The 18,525-nt window shown below is 42.4% G+C and overlaps 1 protein-coding gene across 3 annotated transcripts in view; it reads right to left on the bottom strand.

The window, feature by feature from the left end:
- The window catches only part of LOC147172939 (poliovirus receptor homolog), a 135,338-nt gene that overhangs the window by 43,843 nt on the left and 72,970 nt on the right, over positions 1–18,525 (bottom strand). Inside the window, exons 7-8 of one of the 3 annotated variants that reach the window (XR_015095320.1) lie at positions 8,611–10,126; positions 566–6,991 (exon numbers count right to left, since the gene is read on the bottom strand). The exons of 1 other annotated variant lie outside the window; for it this stretch is intronic. Coding sequence is in view for 1 of the 2 variants with exons in the window: in XM_086077731.1 (XP_085933857.1) it covers positions 9,543–10,126 (584 nt within the window). In the remaining variant the exon portion in view is untranslated. Of the gene's footprint in view, positions 1–565; positions 6,992–8,569; positions 10,127–18,525 lie in introns of those variants that run through there. One more of the 3 variants, XM_086077731.1, reaches the window with a different exon arrangement.

Below are 18,525 nucleotides of genomic sequence, written 5' to 3'. Positions count from 1 at the left end.
TGATGGGGGGGGGGGGGGGGGCGTTTATTTTTGAGCAAGTGACGGGCGTGCAGACCGCTAACACGCCAGCCAATTCTTGACAAAGTGGACGAGACATTCACTGACGACTTGACGTTTATTTGAGAGAGGCTTTTGTTTTTAAAAGCCGGGTGATTAAGACACACAGGCCCGAGAGGAGATGTCTATTTGAGGGAGGCGTTGACTCCTAAATCAAGTGAATGACGTGACCATGGATCGGTAAAGACACGTGCACTAGCGAAGCGTCCTTTTGTAAGTGGACGTCGGACGCACAAAAGAGATGTTAATTTGAGGGAGACATTTAGTTTTTTCGTTAAGTGCATGTTGTGCATGCTTATGGGCAAAGACACAAACGCCAAGGAAGCTTCTATTTGAGGCAGGCTTCTTTTTTTTTTTTTTTTTCTTTTTTTTCTTAAAGTGGACTTTAAACTCAAGACAGCCTGCATCATACACGCATCAATTCATCTATAACTTGAATCAAAGAGAATCAATGAGCAACACGTCTCCTCATTGGCCCAGCGGTAAAAAGAGAAACATCAGGCTCTGAAACGTCAAAAATCAACAAGTCTTTAATAATAACAACAACAAAGTACGAAAAAATAAAGACGTGACAATAGCAGCGGGCACCAGTCTAATGCACCTGTTTGTTTTTCCCTCATTTATCTGCTGCTTGAAAATCAATATTTAAAAAAAAAAAAAAATCAAAGTAAAAAAAAAAAAAAGGGGGGTGCGAACAGGAGAAAGAAAGAAAAACACGTTCCACAGAGCAGTCGATAAAAAGCACATTTCGGAGTAAATGCTGCGCGTGTACAATTCAAATTGTATAGACGACGAAGCACATTTGCCAGCGTTTTGGCAGCAATCACAGCGCGGCAGTCGAGAATAAAGCACTCGCAAAAGGAAAACTGTTTAAATTATAAAGCACTGCAGAAGAACAGCAAATGAAAATAAATCCTTCATGCGTTGCCGTCACTGAGCAATACACAAAACGTGACACCATAAATTAGTACTTCATTTTTTTTTTCTTCCTCTCCTCTGCTACATATTTATATATTTATATTATTTACACAGGAATGATTTGTTTGTTCATGGGAGAGATGGAGGATGTTAAGGCTTTGTAGTCATCAGATGTTTGCAGAAAATGGAAAACAAAAATTCAATATGATGTGTGAACACCAAAAAATTAATAAAGCATTTTACTTCAACAGATGAATCCGACAATAGCAACGAAAGCACCGACAAGAGCAGGAAAACGGACCAAAACAGGAAGATGCTAGCGGGGGGGGGGAAAAAAAAAGTCGCTCGCTTGCTAACCAGGCTAATCTAGCATCCACGAGTGGCGGGACAAAATGCTAACATCGATCAAATATCAATTCCATATGTCAGAAGAGTTGTTTGTTGTGACGCTCGCTAACTGGGCTAAGTTAGCATTCATGAAGAGTGGGCTAAAACGTCAATATTCGCGGTGGTGCTTGTGTCGCTATTGCTCACAATATATCATCAAATATTGACTCCATTAACGGCATGAGGGTTACTAGCAGCTAATGGGTGCGACAAAATATCAATATTGTAATTTATCATATAATTATATCCGTCAGTCCAGTATCGACGTCATATCGATTTCATGTGCGGCAGACGAGTTAGCTTGCGGACTCGCTTGCAAACCAGGCTAAGTACCTACTAAGGGCGGGACAAAATATCAATATCATGATGCATTGTACTGTTGTTGTCGATCTCATCGGTTCCTATGGCATTATACTGTAAATATAGCACACGATATTAGCACTCTTGGCTAATGTAACACGGAGCCCGGTTGGCAAAACGGGAGTTCATTTTCCTGCCCTTGTCCACTTTCGATGCGACAGGATTTGAGCCGCTTGTTGTAAGGAGCCGCGGCTACGTCTGAATCAAGATATTTCGTTACGTTCTTATTACAATATTATAAATGTCTGTAGCGTAGGCAAATATTCTAGTATGGATTCTTCGAGAAGCATTTTGTAAGGCGTGATGGTAGATGAGGCTGGCGGCGGGTGACGACCTTGCATGTTGATTGCAGTGACAAAAGTCACCTTTTTTTTTTTTACCTGTGCAACACGATAATTCAAGCCACATTTGACTCATTTTGCTCCCCTCTGATCAAAGTCAGCAAAGGCCCGATTGTCGGATTTTTCTGAAATATTCTGGTCGATTATCCTGTTTGCATGGGGTGCGCTGAAAGTGATTTTTTTTTCCTTCCCAATTGGCTCGAATAAACAGTTGAGGCCATTATTCGAAAAGTGGTAAACAGGCGTAAGAATAACCAGGCCAATTTGGAGCAATATGTTTAACACCTTCTGCTGAACGAGTGTCCTGTGGTAAAGTGTGTTAAAAGCATTTTTCCCAAAACAGTTTGGACCAGCAATCAAAAATATTAAACCTGTTCCATATTTACGACAAGTTGATCCAAACAACAAAACTGAACAATGTAGTTAGCAACCCTACAGTTAGCCTAGCTTCTATTTTCTCTACTACTAATTGTCTGTATTTTCAGGATGCCTTGTGGCGCTATGCTGCCTCTCACAGGTTAGTCTTGGTACTACAACAAGATACTTGTCCATCTTGAGTGCACCGATTTTATTTCCTCGTCTAAAAATCTATGAAGATGACAAAAATTGGTATGTGTGTACCAGAGGTGGCAAATTCAGGTCCAGAAAGTAAAAACCCTGCCCCAGTTTGGCTTTAACCCCAGGTGCTAGCTAGCTAGCTCCCATGGCGCTTGCTCACTATTTAGGGAGCTAGCTAGCTAGCGTCAGGGGCTAAAGCCAAACTGTGTGCTAGCTAGCTAGCTCCCATGGTGCTTGTTCATTATTTAGGGAGCTAGCCAGCTAGCTCCCATGGTGCTTGTTCATTATTTAGGGAGCTAGCCAGCTAGCATTAGGGGCTAAGGCCAAACTGTGGCAGGGTTTTTACTTTCTGGACCTGGATTTGCCACCTCTGGTGCTAGCTAGCTAGCCCCCATGGTGCTCATTCACCCTTTAGGGAGCTAACTAGCTAGCATCAGGGGCTAAAGCCAAACTGTGGTAGGGTTTTTACTTTCTGGACATGGATTTGCCACCGCTGGTGCTAGCTAGCTAGCTAGCTAGCTCCCATTGTGCTTGTTCACCATTTAGGGCACTAGCTAGCTAGCATCAGGGGCTAAAGCCAAACTGTGGCAGGGTTTTTACTTTCTGGACCTGGATTTGCCACCTCTGCAGGAAGCAGCCACTTGATGAAACGCCAAAAGCTGTAATTCCAAAGTCTAAGAACAGCAAAGTGGACAAACCACCGCATCCCCACAAAAAAAAGAGCACAGGTGAAAAAGTGCGCGCAGGCTTCTACAATAATTCGGCCAAGGGTCGGATTACTCGGGTGATGGGAAGCGAAGTGTGAAGCGCGGGACACAAATCGAACTCTTTCCAAACCAGCGGCTACGGAGTACACGTCTTGACACAACCACCGAGCAAAAGAGAAGGAAGAAGAAGTTTGTTTGTTTTTTTGGATGTTTGTAGACAGTGTGTGTGGGCCGGTGTCAGGCGATGGCAGGTACGAGGCGTCTCGAGCGCAGTTTGACTGTGGGAGTGGAGCATAATGAGAGCGGCTGCGGGCCGTTCGCGAGTGGGCGAATGTTTCTCGCCGTCGACAGCGCGCCAGGTAAAAATCAACAAGTTTGCTTTTACAATTGTTTTTTTTTTTCCTGCACAGTGATTAAAGTTGGATGGAAACAGACCCTTTCTTACTTGATCGCAAAACTTTACACACACACACACACACCTCACGACACGAGTTGATAAATTATGACTCGTGTGTGTGTGTGTGCATGGTGCCTACCCCGGAGAGCCAATTGTGCAAAAATAATGGTGTGCTTTTGAATTGCCCAATTTAGAAAAAAAAAAAAAAAAAAATGGGGGAAAAAAAGGCGATAGGCGCATAAATTCCGCAAACAACAAAAGCTGCCATGCTGTGTAAAAATGTACATTCACAATGACTTCTTCCTTTACATCGCGCCACACACGCTCCACCAAGCTGATATTTACATTGTCATAAATATCCACATTATTTTTTTTTCCACAATAAAAAATAAAGATGCTTACATTTATAGTATACACAGACATCTCAACACCAAAAAATGTACATAGTTTTTTTTTAGCGTTTGGACCCCCCCCCAACAAATGTTGCCATTTTCATCCCGAAACACGAAATGTTACACGCACATATCTCTTTGTAGCAGTGACACACACACACAAGTGCAAAAATAACATCTTGATTTTTCTTTTTCTTTTTTACTTTTCAGTGGCTGCGGCGATTTGTTGCATTCCCGGTTGCTAGGTTGCCTGCGTTGCGTAACCTGTTGTGGTGAAACTGACTGAATGGCGTGTGAATGTTGAGGCTGTCTTCCGATTGGTCGCCGATGGGAAATCATAAGGTCACAGCTCAAAAGTGTCACAGGCAGATAGTTTTGTCTCCCCCGTCTGATGTCTAACAACTGTTTTTGTGCTACAAAACAGGAAGTCCTCAGTTCACAAGGTTCGTAGTAGGGCTGGGCTAAAAAAATCTAATTGATATTCAATCAATTTTCCTTTTCGAGCTCGATATCAATTCATAAAACCATGAATCAATTATTTAAATATTTTTTCCCCATAATTTCTTAACTCATTCACTCGCAGCTATTTTCACTGAAGCAACCCCCTTCGCTCCCGGCTGTCTTACTAGATTTTGACTGATTTTAGAATTTTGTGTTCTTTTGCTGTCTATAAAAACATGGAACCTACCAAAAGAAAGAGTCAAGTCTTTTCTTTCGTCAGGAAAAAAACTTTTATTTCTATCAGTTTTCGTTTTGCAGCAATTAGCATTAGAATATAGCTAAGTTTCATCATTATTCACAAATCTATTTAGAATTGTGAGTAATTGAGTTTTTTTTGTTTAACATGGCCTGGTTGATCTCCTTTGTGTAATAACTACAATTTCTTTAACCATTCTTTGCAGTTGAGAGGCTGCATCAAAGGCTTTTGTATGCACCAACATAAAAAAAAATTTAAAATGTATGAATACGTCTTTGGGACACTTAAAACATTTCAAATAGAATGTAATTATAAGTTTTTGGGAGCAAATGGGTTAAGAAAATAAAAATGTTAAAGTCAAAATGGTTTTGTATCTTACCGTTTTCTTGAAATTTACTGTTCACGTGAATTTAAAAGTATTTTCTTACATTAAAAAAAGAAAAAATAAGAGTTGACTTATTGCACTTTAAGACAATTCAGAATATTTTCTGTTTATATTGACCATTATTAAATTAGAATTATGAAAATATTTTCATCATCCTTGCCGATGTTTGTGTAACACGTCTTACTTTCACGAATAAACTAAATCATTTGACCCGATACTGCCTCTGCAAAATTTACTTTGGAATTTTATATTTTTTGCTTTTAGTTTTTATCATGTCCTTGACATTTAAGAAGAATTGATGTTCCATAAGTAATCAATATCGGATTGAACTGAAGTGGATCAAATCGGGGGGAAAAAAAAATCAAAATCAAATCAAACTGAACTCTTGTGAATCGAAATCAAATCGATTGAGGAAATTATAATCGACACCCAGCCCTAGTTCGAGACAAAATGTCAAGGTTATAACAAACGAGCTAGCGCAGCGATGTAAGAATACGTCATCACGCAGTACAATAAGGCACGCTCAAGTTACCGCCATACTTTGTTTATCATTGGATTGTTTATTATTCTATTCATTTATTATTATATAAAGATGGAAGAAGCCACCGCTTCCGTTAGCTGCCGTTAGCTGCTCTGCTCGCCCATGAAGGAACAGAGGAAAACGGGCAGAGCTTATTCAGCCCTTCCCGTCTCCTCTCTGCCTTCAAGAAGGTTAGCAGTCCGCAAGGCAGAACGCCGTCCGCGGACACGAGCTCTCCCACCGTAATTCAAGGTTAAAAGCCCGAGTACAGTCACCGCTGCCTTGGGCGGCGCTTTAGCCAGCGTTTGACCTGCCGACCGGCAGTCGTGCTTCAGGACTCCGCTGAGCCTCGCACGGCAATTTACCAGCAGCGGAAGAAAAGCAGACGATCAGAAGGTCAGAAAAATTCATGATCATGCTGATACGGGTGACTAAACGGCGACGGCGGACGTAGCGGCCGAGGGGGCCTCGGGTGGCTCGTTAGCAAGATGAATTAACAGTCAGGAGACAATCAGACCCGGAGCTGCATCATAAAGGGCCATTTCGTCGCGTGTTGCCTGTTAGTCAATAGAACTCCGCCGGCCCAGGCAAAAGCTTTTATGTCCCCCAATCAATTCTGCACACTTAACGGCATCCGCTAATGGAGAAAAATATTGCATGATCTCCCAGGAAAATCTATAGATGCTAATGCACCGATGCCTCGCGCCATCCGTCAAGCGGCCAAAAGGCGGCGGAGGAAGGCCGCCGCTCGCCAACGGTGGATTCGTCAGTGCTGCCATATCAGGCCAGAATAGCCGAAGTGGGCTGTTTGACACATTTGGAGAGAAAAAGAAAAAAAAAAGTGGCCCTGATCTCGGCATATTCATCTTACACTGCCCTGCTTTAAATCAGAGCGCCCAAAACACTTGCATCAGGCTTCTAACAATGTTAGCTAGTCATGTTAGCCTAACATTGCTATCAGTTTTTAACAATGTTAAATAGTCATGTTGCTATCATCGGTTTTCTAGCCATGTTAGCTAGCCATGTTAGCCTAACATTGCTATCAGTTTCTAACAATGTTAGATAGCCATGTTGCTATCATCGGTTTTCTAGCCATGTTAGCTAGCCATGTTAGCCTAACATTACTATCAGTTTCTAACAATGTTTGATAGCCATGTTGCTATCATCGGTTTTCTAGCCATGTTAGCTAGCCATGTTAGCCTAACATTGCTATCAGTTTCTAACAATGTTAGATAGCCATGTTGCTATCATCGGTTTTCTAGCCATGTTAGCCTAACATGACTATCAGTTTCTAACAATGTTAGATAGCCATGTTGCTATCATCGGTTTTCTAGCCATGTTAGCTAGCCATGTTAGCCTAACATGACTATCAGTTTCTAACAATGTTAGATAGCCAAACATTAGACAGCCAAGTTGCTATCATCAGGCTTCTAACAATGCTAGCTCGCCGGCAACTTCACGCTTCATTAACAATCAACTTCCTCTTGTCAGGAGCGCTCGTGACGAGACGTTTGCCGCCGCCGTCCCGCAGACTCCCCCTTCCGTCCCTCCCCCACGTCCCCTTGACCCTGTCAGCTCGGCTGCACCTCACAACTGTCACTCTCTTGTTTACCGTCTACCTTTTAGCTGCCGGCGCCTGGCATGATGAATTTTGCATGTGAACACCGGGTCAGCGTTTCAAACCCAAAAAGCGCTTTGGTTCTTACAGCGCATGAAGACCCGTGGCTGTGAAGCTCAAATCCCCCGCCAAGACTATGTCAGGCATTTATGCGAATGGACAGACAGATGCGCGATGCGACCAACATGTCATGTGGCGGTATCGGGACTTGGAATAAAGGCTCAGCTGTTCCACACGCTACCTTGGTTGTGTTTGGCTCACTTTCAGCTTTGACAGTGACAAAGTGGGGCAGCCTTGGCGGGACAAAAAGAAGCACTCCATCATAAAAAGTTGAACTTGGTGATCTTGTAAGTGAGCGGCAATGTGCTGACGACTTCCAACGACTGGATGGTTCAGAGTTTTTCATTTTCACTTTCAACTGCAGTGGGTCGGAACCTCACTTCTCAGCTCGGCTCATGCAGTAGCGCAGTTATAATTACAGTAAATATTTGGATAGCTAGCTAAAACTGGTTGGGTTATATATCGCGACCATGAGGATAAGAACTGTAGAAATTGTATGGAAGGACTCTTCCTGGCCATGAATAACAAACAATCCGATTACAGACAGCAAGTACGGCCTCTGCTGCATAAGCTAGTTTGTTTTGTGTGACGTTCATAAACTTAAAACAACGTCAATGCCGTCCTAAGCTGAGGACTCCCTTTAGTAGGAACGGCCCGATATCAGATTCTGATGAGAAAGACTCCTATTAAAATTATATTATTATTATTATTATGAAATGTTTGGGTAAATCACTTATCTCTAACTGAACAAGTTCTGCATACACAAGTAAATATTAAAAGAAAAACAGAATTTTTCTACGTAAAATTTAAATTTAGTGCAACAGTAAAAGTATGTCTCTGGAAATGAGTAGCTGCTGAATTTCTCGGCTCTTCTCTGCTTTGTGAAGTAATGCCAGAGCGGAAACAGACGATAGCAATGTTAGGCTAACAAACTGTTGGTAAAACATGGCTGGCTAACATAGTTAGAAGCCTGATAGCATCATGGCTATCTAACATTGTTAGAAACCGATAGCAATGTTAGGCTAACATGGCTAGCTAACAAAGTTAGAAGCCTGATAGCATCATGGCTATCTAACATTGTTAGAAACCGATAGCAATGTTAGGCTAACATGGCTAGCTAACATAGTTAGAAGCCTGATAGCATCATGGCTATCTAACATTGTTAGAAACCGATAGCAATGTTAGGCTAACATGGCTAGCTAACATTGTTAGCTAGTGCTTGGCCTCGATCTATCGTCTCTCTATTTCACCAGTTGTAAACATGCTAACTCTCATAGCAAACGTTCCTTTCATTTTTGATGGTATCGTGTCGGAGGTTTTGCCTCTGTCAGCCAATCTCTGTAAGAACGTTTTGTGTAGCCTTCCTCTACTAAGCTGTGGTAAAAAAAAATCCCAAAAGGGGAAAAGTTGTATGCATCAATCTTGCTTGTACTATGAATGGGAGGAGTCATATCATTAATCATTTCCAACGACGACAACAAAAAATAAAAAATTAAAAACTCTGACGGTTTATGGAAAGTTTTAGTTTCTGAAACGGTGACTTTTTAAAGTTGCTATAAGCTTGAATCCGGTAACTGGCCCATTCCTACCTTGTAGTAGATTTCCCAATAAAATAAAAACGCTACTTAAAAAACCCCACAGAATCAAAAGGTGACAACCCTCTGTAGTCATTCTCTTGGCCCTCGGTACCAATTCCGCCTTGGCCACAGACCTACTTTTCAGTTTAAATCAATCAAGCCGACGGCGGGAGACTACGCGGAAGTGATTTGGAGGTTTGACGGTAAAGAGAAAAAAAAAACAAAGACAACAGACGTCAGCAAACAAATCCTCTCGCAACCACGCGCCTTCAGACACCATCATGAGCAACGAAACCACCCGCGTGACGGATCACCAAAACAAAACAAAAACGGTTTTGCACAGGAGACCCGAAAAGGCGTGCGGACTGTATGACAACTGCGCATGAGAGTGAATCTTCTGCTCCTATTTTGTCAATAAACAGCAATAACTCCACTCGCAAGATTCCGACAATGTCCTCCTTCGGTCAGTATTGGGGCTACACTGTGATTAATAATAGCATATATGGAAAATAACATTTTTTCCCTTCCTGGACGCTTCCTCCTCCCCCTTCCGGCTCCCCTTTCGGCTTTATACGTAAACGGCAGTCCGAGAGATGACGGAGCCGTCGCGCTGGGACTCCATGTCGTCGTCCAGGTAGTCTCCGATCATATCGTCCTGCTCGTTGGGCGGGCGCAGCTGCAGGATGGGGCCGCCGCCCGAGAAGTGGTCGTACCGCTCCTCTTCCTCCAGCTCGTCGAACTTCCTCCTCTCGGCGTCGTCCAGCTCGCTACTGAGCAGGATGTCCTGGGCGGTGGGCGTGCCGGCGACCACCTCGGGCCGCCCGCCGATGGTGAGGGGCCCGTGGTTGTTCTTCTCCCCCTGGTGGGACGAGCCGTCGTCGTACACGTAGATGGGGCCGTTGTTGTTGCCCACGCCGCCGCCGCCCACGCCGCCGCCCACGCCGCCGCCCGTGCCGTTCTTGCTGGCCTTCTTGCCGCCGCCGAATATGCGCGCCTTCAAGTCGCTGCCGCCGTTGGCCCGGTAGCCCTGCTGCTGGCGCCGGCTGCGGGTCACCAGCACGGCCACCAGGGCGCCCACCAAGAGCAGAGCCAGCAGCGAGCCGATCACAGCTCCCGCCACCACGCCGACGTTGGACGGGTTCACTGAAGGCTCTGTGGGAGGGGGAGGAGGAGGAGGAAGGGCGGGAGAGAAAAGGGAAGAAGAAGAAGAAGAGTGTGAATTGTGCCGAGGGAGGAAAGTCATCCGAGACCAAGAGCGGAAGGAGGAAAGGAAGAGGACGACTGATGGAGGAAGGGGTCGGGAGATGTCCATGTACTGTTACTGTCAACTTCCTGATGTGTCGTTGTAGTGTGTAGGGGAAGTCAACCTTAAACATTTGACAAGAATATCTTATATGTGACCTCACTGGTCTAAATAAGACATTCTGATTAATATTATATTTGTGGAATACGAATTAAGCAGCAAAATGTAGCAGTTTTTATCAAAATCAGAAGGCGGCCATTTTGCCACTTGTTCAGGACTCAGTTTTGTTAGTTTTTAATCATAGTTAAGTCAAGCTCATCCCATTTTTATTTAGTCACCTATTAGTCAACTATAAGTCAAGCACTTTAGTTTTTATTTTAGTCCAAGAATTTTTTTTATTTGTCTAGTTTTAGTCAACAAAAAATGTCAACCAAAACCTTTTAGTCTAGTTTTAGTCAGGACAATCATTTTACCCTTTCACATTGTTTTTGTCGGCAGATAATATTAAACGTTTAACATCTAATCTAAAACTACTTCACATAAAATTTTCTCTCATCTTTTTGATGAAAAACAACTTCACACACACAATTGCAGCATATCAACAAGTGGCAATGACTCCATGCTACAAGCTAGTAAATTAGCTAGCATTAATTAGCAGTCGAATTAGCGTTATTGTTGGAACGTTGTAGCTGTTGGTTTAATGTTACAGAGACAGGATTTTACAAAATCATAATGTTCATCTCGTCTTTGTTCGTTATTTAAAATGCCCATGGATTTTAGTCCAGTTGTTATTAATTCATTCCATTAATTGAGCTACATTTGTATCTTCTTGTTATTAGTCGAGGGAAATGCAGACTGATTTAGTCGCAGTTTATTAATTAATTAATCAATTCATCCATCCATTTTCTTAACCGCTTATTCCTCACAAGGGTCGCGGGGGTGCTGAAGCCCATCCTGCTGCCCAGCTGGCTTCGGGGTACGCACAGCACCCAGGCGGTCTCCCATCCAAGTACTAACCAGGCCCGACCCCGCTTAGCTTCCGAGATTGGGCGTTCTCAGGGTGGCGGCGTGGCCATAAGCCGAATTCATTAATTCATTTATCGTTTATTAATGAAGGTTTTAGTCTCGTTTTTCATTTGGTGAAAAATGTGCATTGACGAAAATATTTTTATTGAGTTTTCGTTGACGAAATGAACACGACTCGAGAGCAAGGGCAAAATGGCCGCCATCTGATATTGATGACAAGTGTTGGATTTTGCTACTTAACTCATATTCCACAAATGCAATATTAATCAGAATGTCAGGTTTGGACTAGTGAGGTCACATTAACATATTATTTGGGGGGTACTTCCCCTTTAAAAACACAAAATCTCAAACTACCTAAGGAACACAGCATTTTACAAAATATGACTTATTCTGTTTTCAATACGGCAACGTATCGACACTGAACTCTCAACTCGGTCAGACGGCTTCTCGGACTAATTGAGTATTTTGTGCGCCTTCAAGCCGGAGAAGGTGAAGTGGCGTGCATCCAGGTAGCCCCTCGCTACGTTGACATTTCCCCGTTGCTGCTCGTGTCCCCATTCCCACCAGCACGTCACACACAAAAAGGTCTCAGACGCTTTGACCTTTAACCTTCTAAGCTTGTGTCCAAGGCTGCTGCTGGCCACAAATCACAAAGTGCAGGTGGCGATAGGGGGGGGGGGGGATTGTTTCAGGCCATGCACACTCTTTGGGGAAAGAGTCATATGTGTGTGTGTGTGTGTGTGAGCGGAACAGGTGGAGGCCATGCGGGGGTTGATCATGATGAATGGAGCAGTGGAGGGCAGGAATTAGATGAAGAAGGAGAAGAGGAGGTGAAGGAAGAGGGTGAGTGAGTGACAGAGTGATGCAGCGGAATGACAGGGCCTCCTGGAAGGCATGAAGGAAAGGCACGACAACCCCCCCCCCCTCCTCCCGCTCCCCCTCCCCCCTCTCAACACCAGTGTCCATTTGATTGGTGGAATCACATAGAGAAGCCTCTTAAATTCTACTTGGACTTGTTTTGGAATCCCAACAGGCGAGGACGCTGACATTCACTCGGCAGTATTTCTTGCAGCGCGTGAGCACTGCAGAGAAGACGAAGAAGCGGCGGCGGCGGCGGCGGCGGCTAAATCAGAGCTCCCGTGTGACTCGTCAGCCGTATACTGCGTTCACTCTCTCGCAACTCAAACTTTCCTCTCCCGTGTGCGGCGCAATACTTTAAAAAAAAAAAAGAAAAAAAAGAAAGAAAGGATGTTTGACAGCAAAAAGACTAAACAGCGCGTTGGAAAAATGCAGGCAACAGCCAGCCTCGGCGTCAACTTGAATTGTGTAAAAAAACAAAAGTGAAGCCATTAAATTAGCATATTTACTCAAACTGTGACCTTCCTTGGAAAAGACGGCGAGCCGCAGTTTGTCACCGAGGACGTCAGCCACTTCACTCAAATAAGTCACTTCCCTATTTACGATCATAAAAACAAGTCCCGAATTACCACAAATCGTATCAACGCAATTTTTTACGCGGGCGCTAAGGAAAACAGCAGCATCTACCAAAACACGAATAAAGTCTCTCAGATCAAATGTGAAACTGCCAAAACCAAGACTCAATGAACCAGAATCAACTCAAATGGGTTGCTAATTGTAGTTTTGCAGAAACTACACCACAAGTTGTCCAAAGCGCTTTACCAAGCCTCATATTCACATATTTTTCAAACATACAACGCGAGCGCGTCAATCCACGGAAAGTTTTTGCTTTTTTGTTTATAATAACTTACTTGAACCTCCAGGATCTCTTGCCGTACACCGGATAGAACCCAACGTCTTCTTTTGGATCAATTTTAAATCCATCTGCTTGCGCGGTACCGGATGCTAGCTAAGCTAACCCAGGTATCTTCGTATTTCATATCCCTTGCTAGTAGGGCTGGGTATTGATTAAAATTTCCTTCCAATCGATTCGATTCACAAGGGTTCAGTTCAATTTCGATTTTTCCGATTCAATTTGATTCACTTAGTTCAATCCAATATTGATCAACGCATTCACTCTCAGCCATTTTCACTGAAGCAACCTCCTTCGCTCCCTGGATTTGGACTGATTTAATTAGCAAGGCTCACAGAATATTGTGGTCTATTGCTATAAAAATGTGGAACCTAACAAATGAAAGATTAGAGTCTCTTCTTTCATCAGGAAAAAAAAGTATATTTGTATCTGTTTTGCAGCAATTAGCATGAGAATATAGCTAAGTTTCATCATTAATCACAAATCTGTTAAAAACTGTGGGCAAAGGAGCTTTTTTCAACATAGCCCTGGTTGATCTCTTATACTCTGCTGCCACCTGCTGGCCGTTTGTAATAACTACTATTGTTTTAACCGACCTTCAGTTTAGAGGTTGCATCAAAGCCTACTGTATGCTCTAGCAAAAAAAAAAAAAAGACATAACAAATTTATATATATGTTTTTGGGACACTGATAATATTTAAAATAGAACGTATTTATACGTTTTGGGAGCAAATTAATTAATTATGGAACATCAATTCTTGAATAATGTAAGAAACTACTTTTAAATTCACGTAAACAGTAAATGTCAAGAAAAACAGTAAGATACAATAAAATGCCCTTTAAATTGTATTTTGTTGTTAAATTTATGGGGGAAAAAATAGATTAAAATAATGATTTCATGAACTGATATCACGCTTAAAAAAATAATAATAATAATCGATTGGATATGGATGATTCCATTTTTTAAACCCAGCCCAAACTAGTTGGGCATTATTAACTGACTGCTTAACAGATGAATTTAACGTACACATAAACAGCCCTCGCAGTGGTTCGCCATTGACGAATGCGCCCGACCGACGAGCAAGCACGCGCAATCTGAACATGCTCGTTAAACCCTGCTGAGCAGGTACAGTTTCCTTTAACTGGCGGCGCTTTTGCCGGAGCAGAAGTCAACAGTTAGAGCCGCGCCGTAATCTTCAGCTCGCCGTCAGCACGCTGGATGATTTAGGTCAGGAGATGCGAGCGAGCATCCGCTGCTGTGCGTTTAGCAATATCTGGCACCACAGACGCGCTTCAATTGGCACAATAAAGAAGGAGATTTACTGGAGTGTGCTAGCAGGCTAGAAAAGCCACCGCCGGAATCACAGCACAGCGGCGCCGAGGTTTGGCACAGGCGCCGGGCTTTCGTGCGCCAAGGGTTCAGGGCTCTAGGTGCTTTTTGGGAAGCCGGCCAGATGCCCGGCATGCAACCCTGCGACCATTGTCCGCTCGCGGTCATCAGTGGGCGCTGACCCCTGACCCCTGACCCCGGCCTGTCTGGGTTTACTTTACTGTGAGGCAACCAACACATTCAAAATGTCATCCAAACCAAATGGGTTATATGATGCATCAAAAATGCAAGAAGCAATCCAACTGAACCCTAAAGATGTGTTTTGAATGACTTATTCACTTTAAATAGCTAATATGCAGAACGACATTACAAACAAGGTTATCTTGTAAAGTTCCTGACTACAACTGGCTGAGCAGTCGTTTATTTGTTGGCTAATCCAACATCGGCTAGCAAGATAGGCTATTGCTACGTAATCTCATGTTATCTCAACGAGAGCATGGTACTAAAATATTCATACTTATGGCATGCTATCTGTCCTTTATTATTAATGGCGCAGATTTAAAAAAATGAATCCACCTTATTAATATAACATCATGACATGTAACATCATGACGAGGAAGCTAATTCAGTTCCACAAATTCTAGACAAGGTAATGTTACTTGACAAGACCGAATACATTCATAACAATAAAACATAACCGCTTTCTGTCATGCATCATTAATGACGGTTGGTTAACAATGAATTCACCCTATAAATATAACATCAGCTATGTGGCGAGTAAGGCTGATTTAGTGCTTTTTATTATTTTTTTTATTTTTTTTAAAGCTCGATAAGACTTAGAATGAACAAATAGCTTTTAATCAATCATGATTAATTGTGGTTGTTTTAAATTAACATTACACAATAAGCTACGTGGCTAGTAGGCTAACCTGGTATGGAATAGTGAGGTATTGTCCACAAGATCATGTCAGCTTACAACTTAAAATATGAACAAAATATGCATACTTCATTTTTTTAAAAGATAAATTAACCACATGACTTACTGTACATGGCTAGTTTGCTAACTTCATGAGAGTTAGCGAGCCAATACGATACAAAGTAATCCTGAGTTTTTCAATGAGAAAACTTGATTCACTTTTAAAGAGAAGAAAACTATTGAGACTTGTTGGTTGTTTAAAGATAAATTCACCGTAAAACATACTGTACATGGCTAGTTTGCTAACTTGATGAGGGGTTAGCTTAGCAAGCAGATATGAAAGAAAATAATCAGGAGGGGTTTTTTTTGTGTGAATTGACACAAAGAGAAGAAAACTTCCCCGTATAAGAATCTATCGTGACTAAAAGGCTAACCTTATATAGCTTAGCGAGCTAATGCCACGTCAAGTACACTGTCACATGCCATTTTTTCCTTCTCATTTTTTTGTTAGCTCCATAACACTGTGGATAAAAATGAAATATTCAGCTTTCATCCCGTTTTAATGGAGGTTTTTAACAATGGGTTCACCCTATAAATATAACATCTCCCTGGCTGGTAGACTCATCTAATATGGGCTAGCAAAGGAATGCAAGACCAGCGAAAGTCCTCATTTGAATTGAAAGTCAAATCTGGACATTATTTAACTCAGTGTACAAATTATTATTATTTTTTTTTATTTTATTTTTCTCAAAGTGTACAAATTAATGACAGTTGTTCATGCCAAAAAATTAATATATTTTTTTTTTTTTAAACTCCCATGCTGCCGTGCAACGTGACAGCCTCATCAAACTATAACCTTCCTCCTGAGCTTTTGACAGCAAGAAAAGTCATTGTTAATCATTCCGTGTATTAGGATATGGTGCAAAGTGTCAAATACGGCATGTTCTTAGCAACACATCAGATGACAGAACACAGTCTTCCCTTTTCAGAATAACAGACAAAAGAGCCGCCCGCCTCTTCGTCGTCGTCGTCGTCGTCGTCGTCTGTGAGATTACGGCTACACAATGAAAAGCAAATAACTCGGGGCGACACGTTTCAAACATATTCCCAGTTGCCAAATTGATCAAAACCCCTTTGCTATAAAGTTCATCACCCTTCCCTCTGTTGCTCCGGCTTTGGCTTTTGCTGCAGACACTGCAGAGGATTAACCAGCCGGCGCTGTTGAAACATTTGACGGAAACGAGCAGCTTGTTGTCATCCCCCCCTTTTTGTGATGCAACGCCACACAAGCCCCGCTGATGAATGCCAGGACCGAATTATTCTTGTAACGTCGATTACTTTCAAGAAACAAATTGCTACGCCCGCCGCCGTCCGACACCTGCGCTCGACCCTCTTAACGGGAGCCTCTCTCCGCTCCCGCGCATCCCATTTTCTCCATCTCTGCTCGCACTCGAGCAGATGTCTCCTCTAAACCCATTTTCCCTGCCATCTTTAATTTACGCCCGCGTTTCTGTCATGTTACGTCTCCTCGCTCTCGGCTCTCCACGTAAGCCCCGGGAAGAAAATTAATCATGTCATGTGGCTATATCTTACGTTTATTTCAATATTCGCTCCGGCTTTCCAAATCGCCCTCTCTTCCCGCCTGTGGTTCACTAAGCAACTCATTAGGTCCTTTCAGTTGCTAACCAAAAAAACAGCACCAACCGGAGCTGTCTCTAAGATTAATTCCCGTGTGGAGTCAATATGGCACCTTGCAATTGAGAGAACGACTCACGAGTACCCCACAATGTCACGGTTGCTTGCCAGTTGACTAGGCAACTATCTGTTGCTAACCAAAACAGCAGCGCCGACAGAAAAACACTCTCCGATTAAGTGTCAACTTTACATCATGTTGGAAAAGAGTTCCCCGTGCATCATGACTCAAGTTCACTCAACTTTACATCCGTCGAAAATGGACACATTCTATCCAAGAGGAAACTTGGGCACTGCAATAAATGGGAGACTGTGGAGCAAAATATTGCAGCAACAGCGGGAGAGGATAAGCAAAGTTATGTACATGTCTTTTAATAGTCACGCTTGCCCCCTTTCCCAAACAAATGCCGCCGCCCCGCCCAATCTATTATTCCTCCCGGCAGCGCTAAACATAGCGATTCACACACACACACACACAAAAGCGAGGGTTATCCCCTCGGCGTCCGCTCGGGGAAAAAAAAACACGAGAAATGCATTATCACCTCAGGCTCCGAGGAACGCTGCTGCAATGCAACGTGACGGGAATTCACTTCACTTCGATGGAGAAGGAGTCAAATGTCAAATATCAACCCTGGCTCAATTCCTCTAGTTAATTGGTTAGCGAGTTCCTTAGCTAGGTTAGTTCGAGGGGTTCATGTTCTCTCTTTGGTGGAGCCGTTAACCTTTGACCCGGCCATTTTTCATCATTTAGTCTCCGTTTTAGCCTATTTTCCAAACCGGCTTGTTAGTTTTTATTGAGTTATTTAGTCAAACTCATCCCGTTTTTATTGAATCCGTCGTTAGTCAACTATGAATCTCGCATTTTACTCTTTATTTTAGTCCAAGAAAACATCATTTTATTTTTAGTCAACATAAACTGTCAACGTTTTAATCTAGTTTTAGTAAAGACAATCATTTGACCCCGTATATTTTTTTGTCAGCAGATAATGTTGAACATTTTGGATCTAAAACTATTTCACATCAAGTTTTCTCTCATCTTTTTGATGAAAAGCAACTTCGCACACAATTACAGTATACGAGCTAGTAAGTTAGCCAGCATTAGTTAGCGGTTGGATGAACATTATAGCCGTTGGAATAATGTTACGTTATAATTTTTTTTTTTTTTTTTTTTTAAACCTTTCACCGTGAATCCACCTCCCGTCTGTCCCATGTTTGGCATGTTGCAGACAAGATTTTACAAAATCATATAATTTTTGTCTCGTTTTTGTTCATGAACTAAAATGTCCATAGATTTTAGTCCAGTTTTTTATTAAGTGAAGTACATTTTTGTGTCGTCTTTATTAGTCAAGTACGATAGCTGACACTTGCGTATGAATAATGTATCATCAATGTGATAAAATTAATATGAAGGACAGACATTGAAAACTACATAGAAGAGAAATATGTGGTAACATAAAATTTTACTATTTCATTTTTTTAATGCAATCGTGTTCGCTGCCAGTATTTGTTTCCAGTCAATACAATCTAGAACGCCAATTTTTATTCTCAATGCCAAAACTTAAGCGCAGTGTTC

The sequence above is a fragment of the Leptonotus elevatus genome, chromosome 6 (assembly GCF_054856555.1).
Source record: "Leptonotus elevatus isolate MCC_2025b chromosome 6, RoL_Lele_1.0, whole genome shotgun sequence".
NCBI classification, from domain to species: domain Eukaryota; kingdom Metazoa; phylum Chordata; class Actinopteri; order Syngnathiformes; family Syngnathidae; genus Leptonotus; species Leptonotus elevatus.
This window is presented reverse-complemented; position numbering and strand designations above follow the sequence as displayed.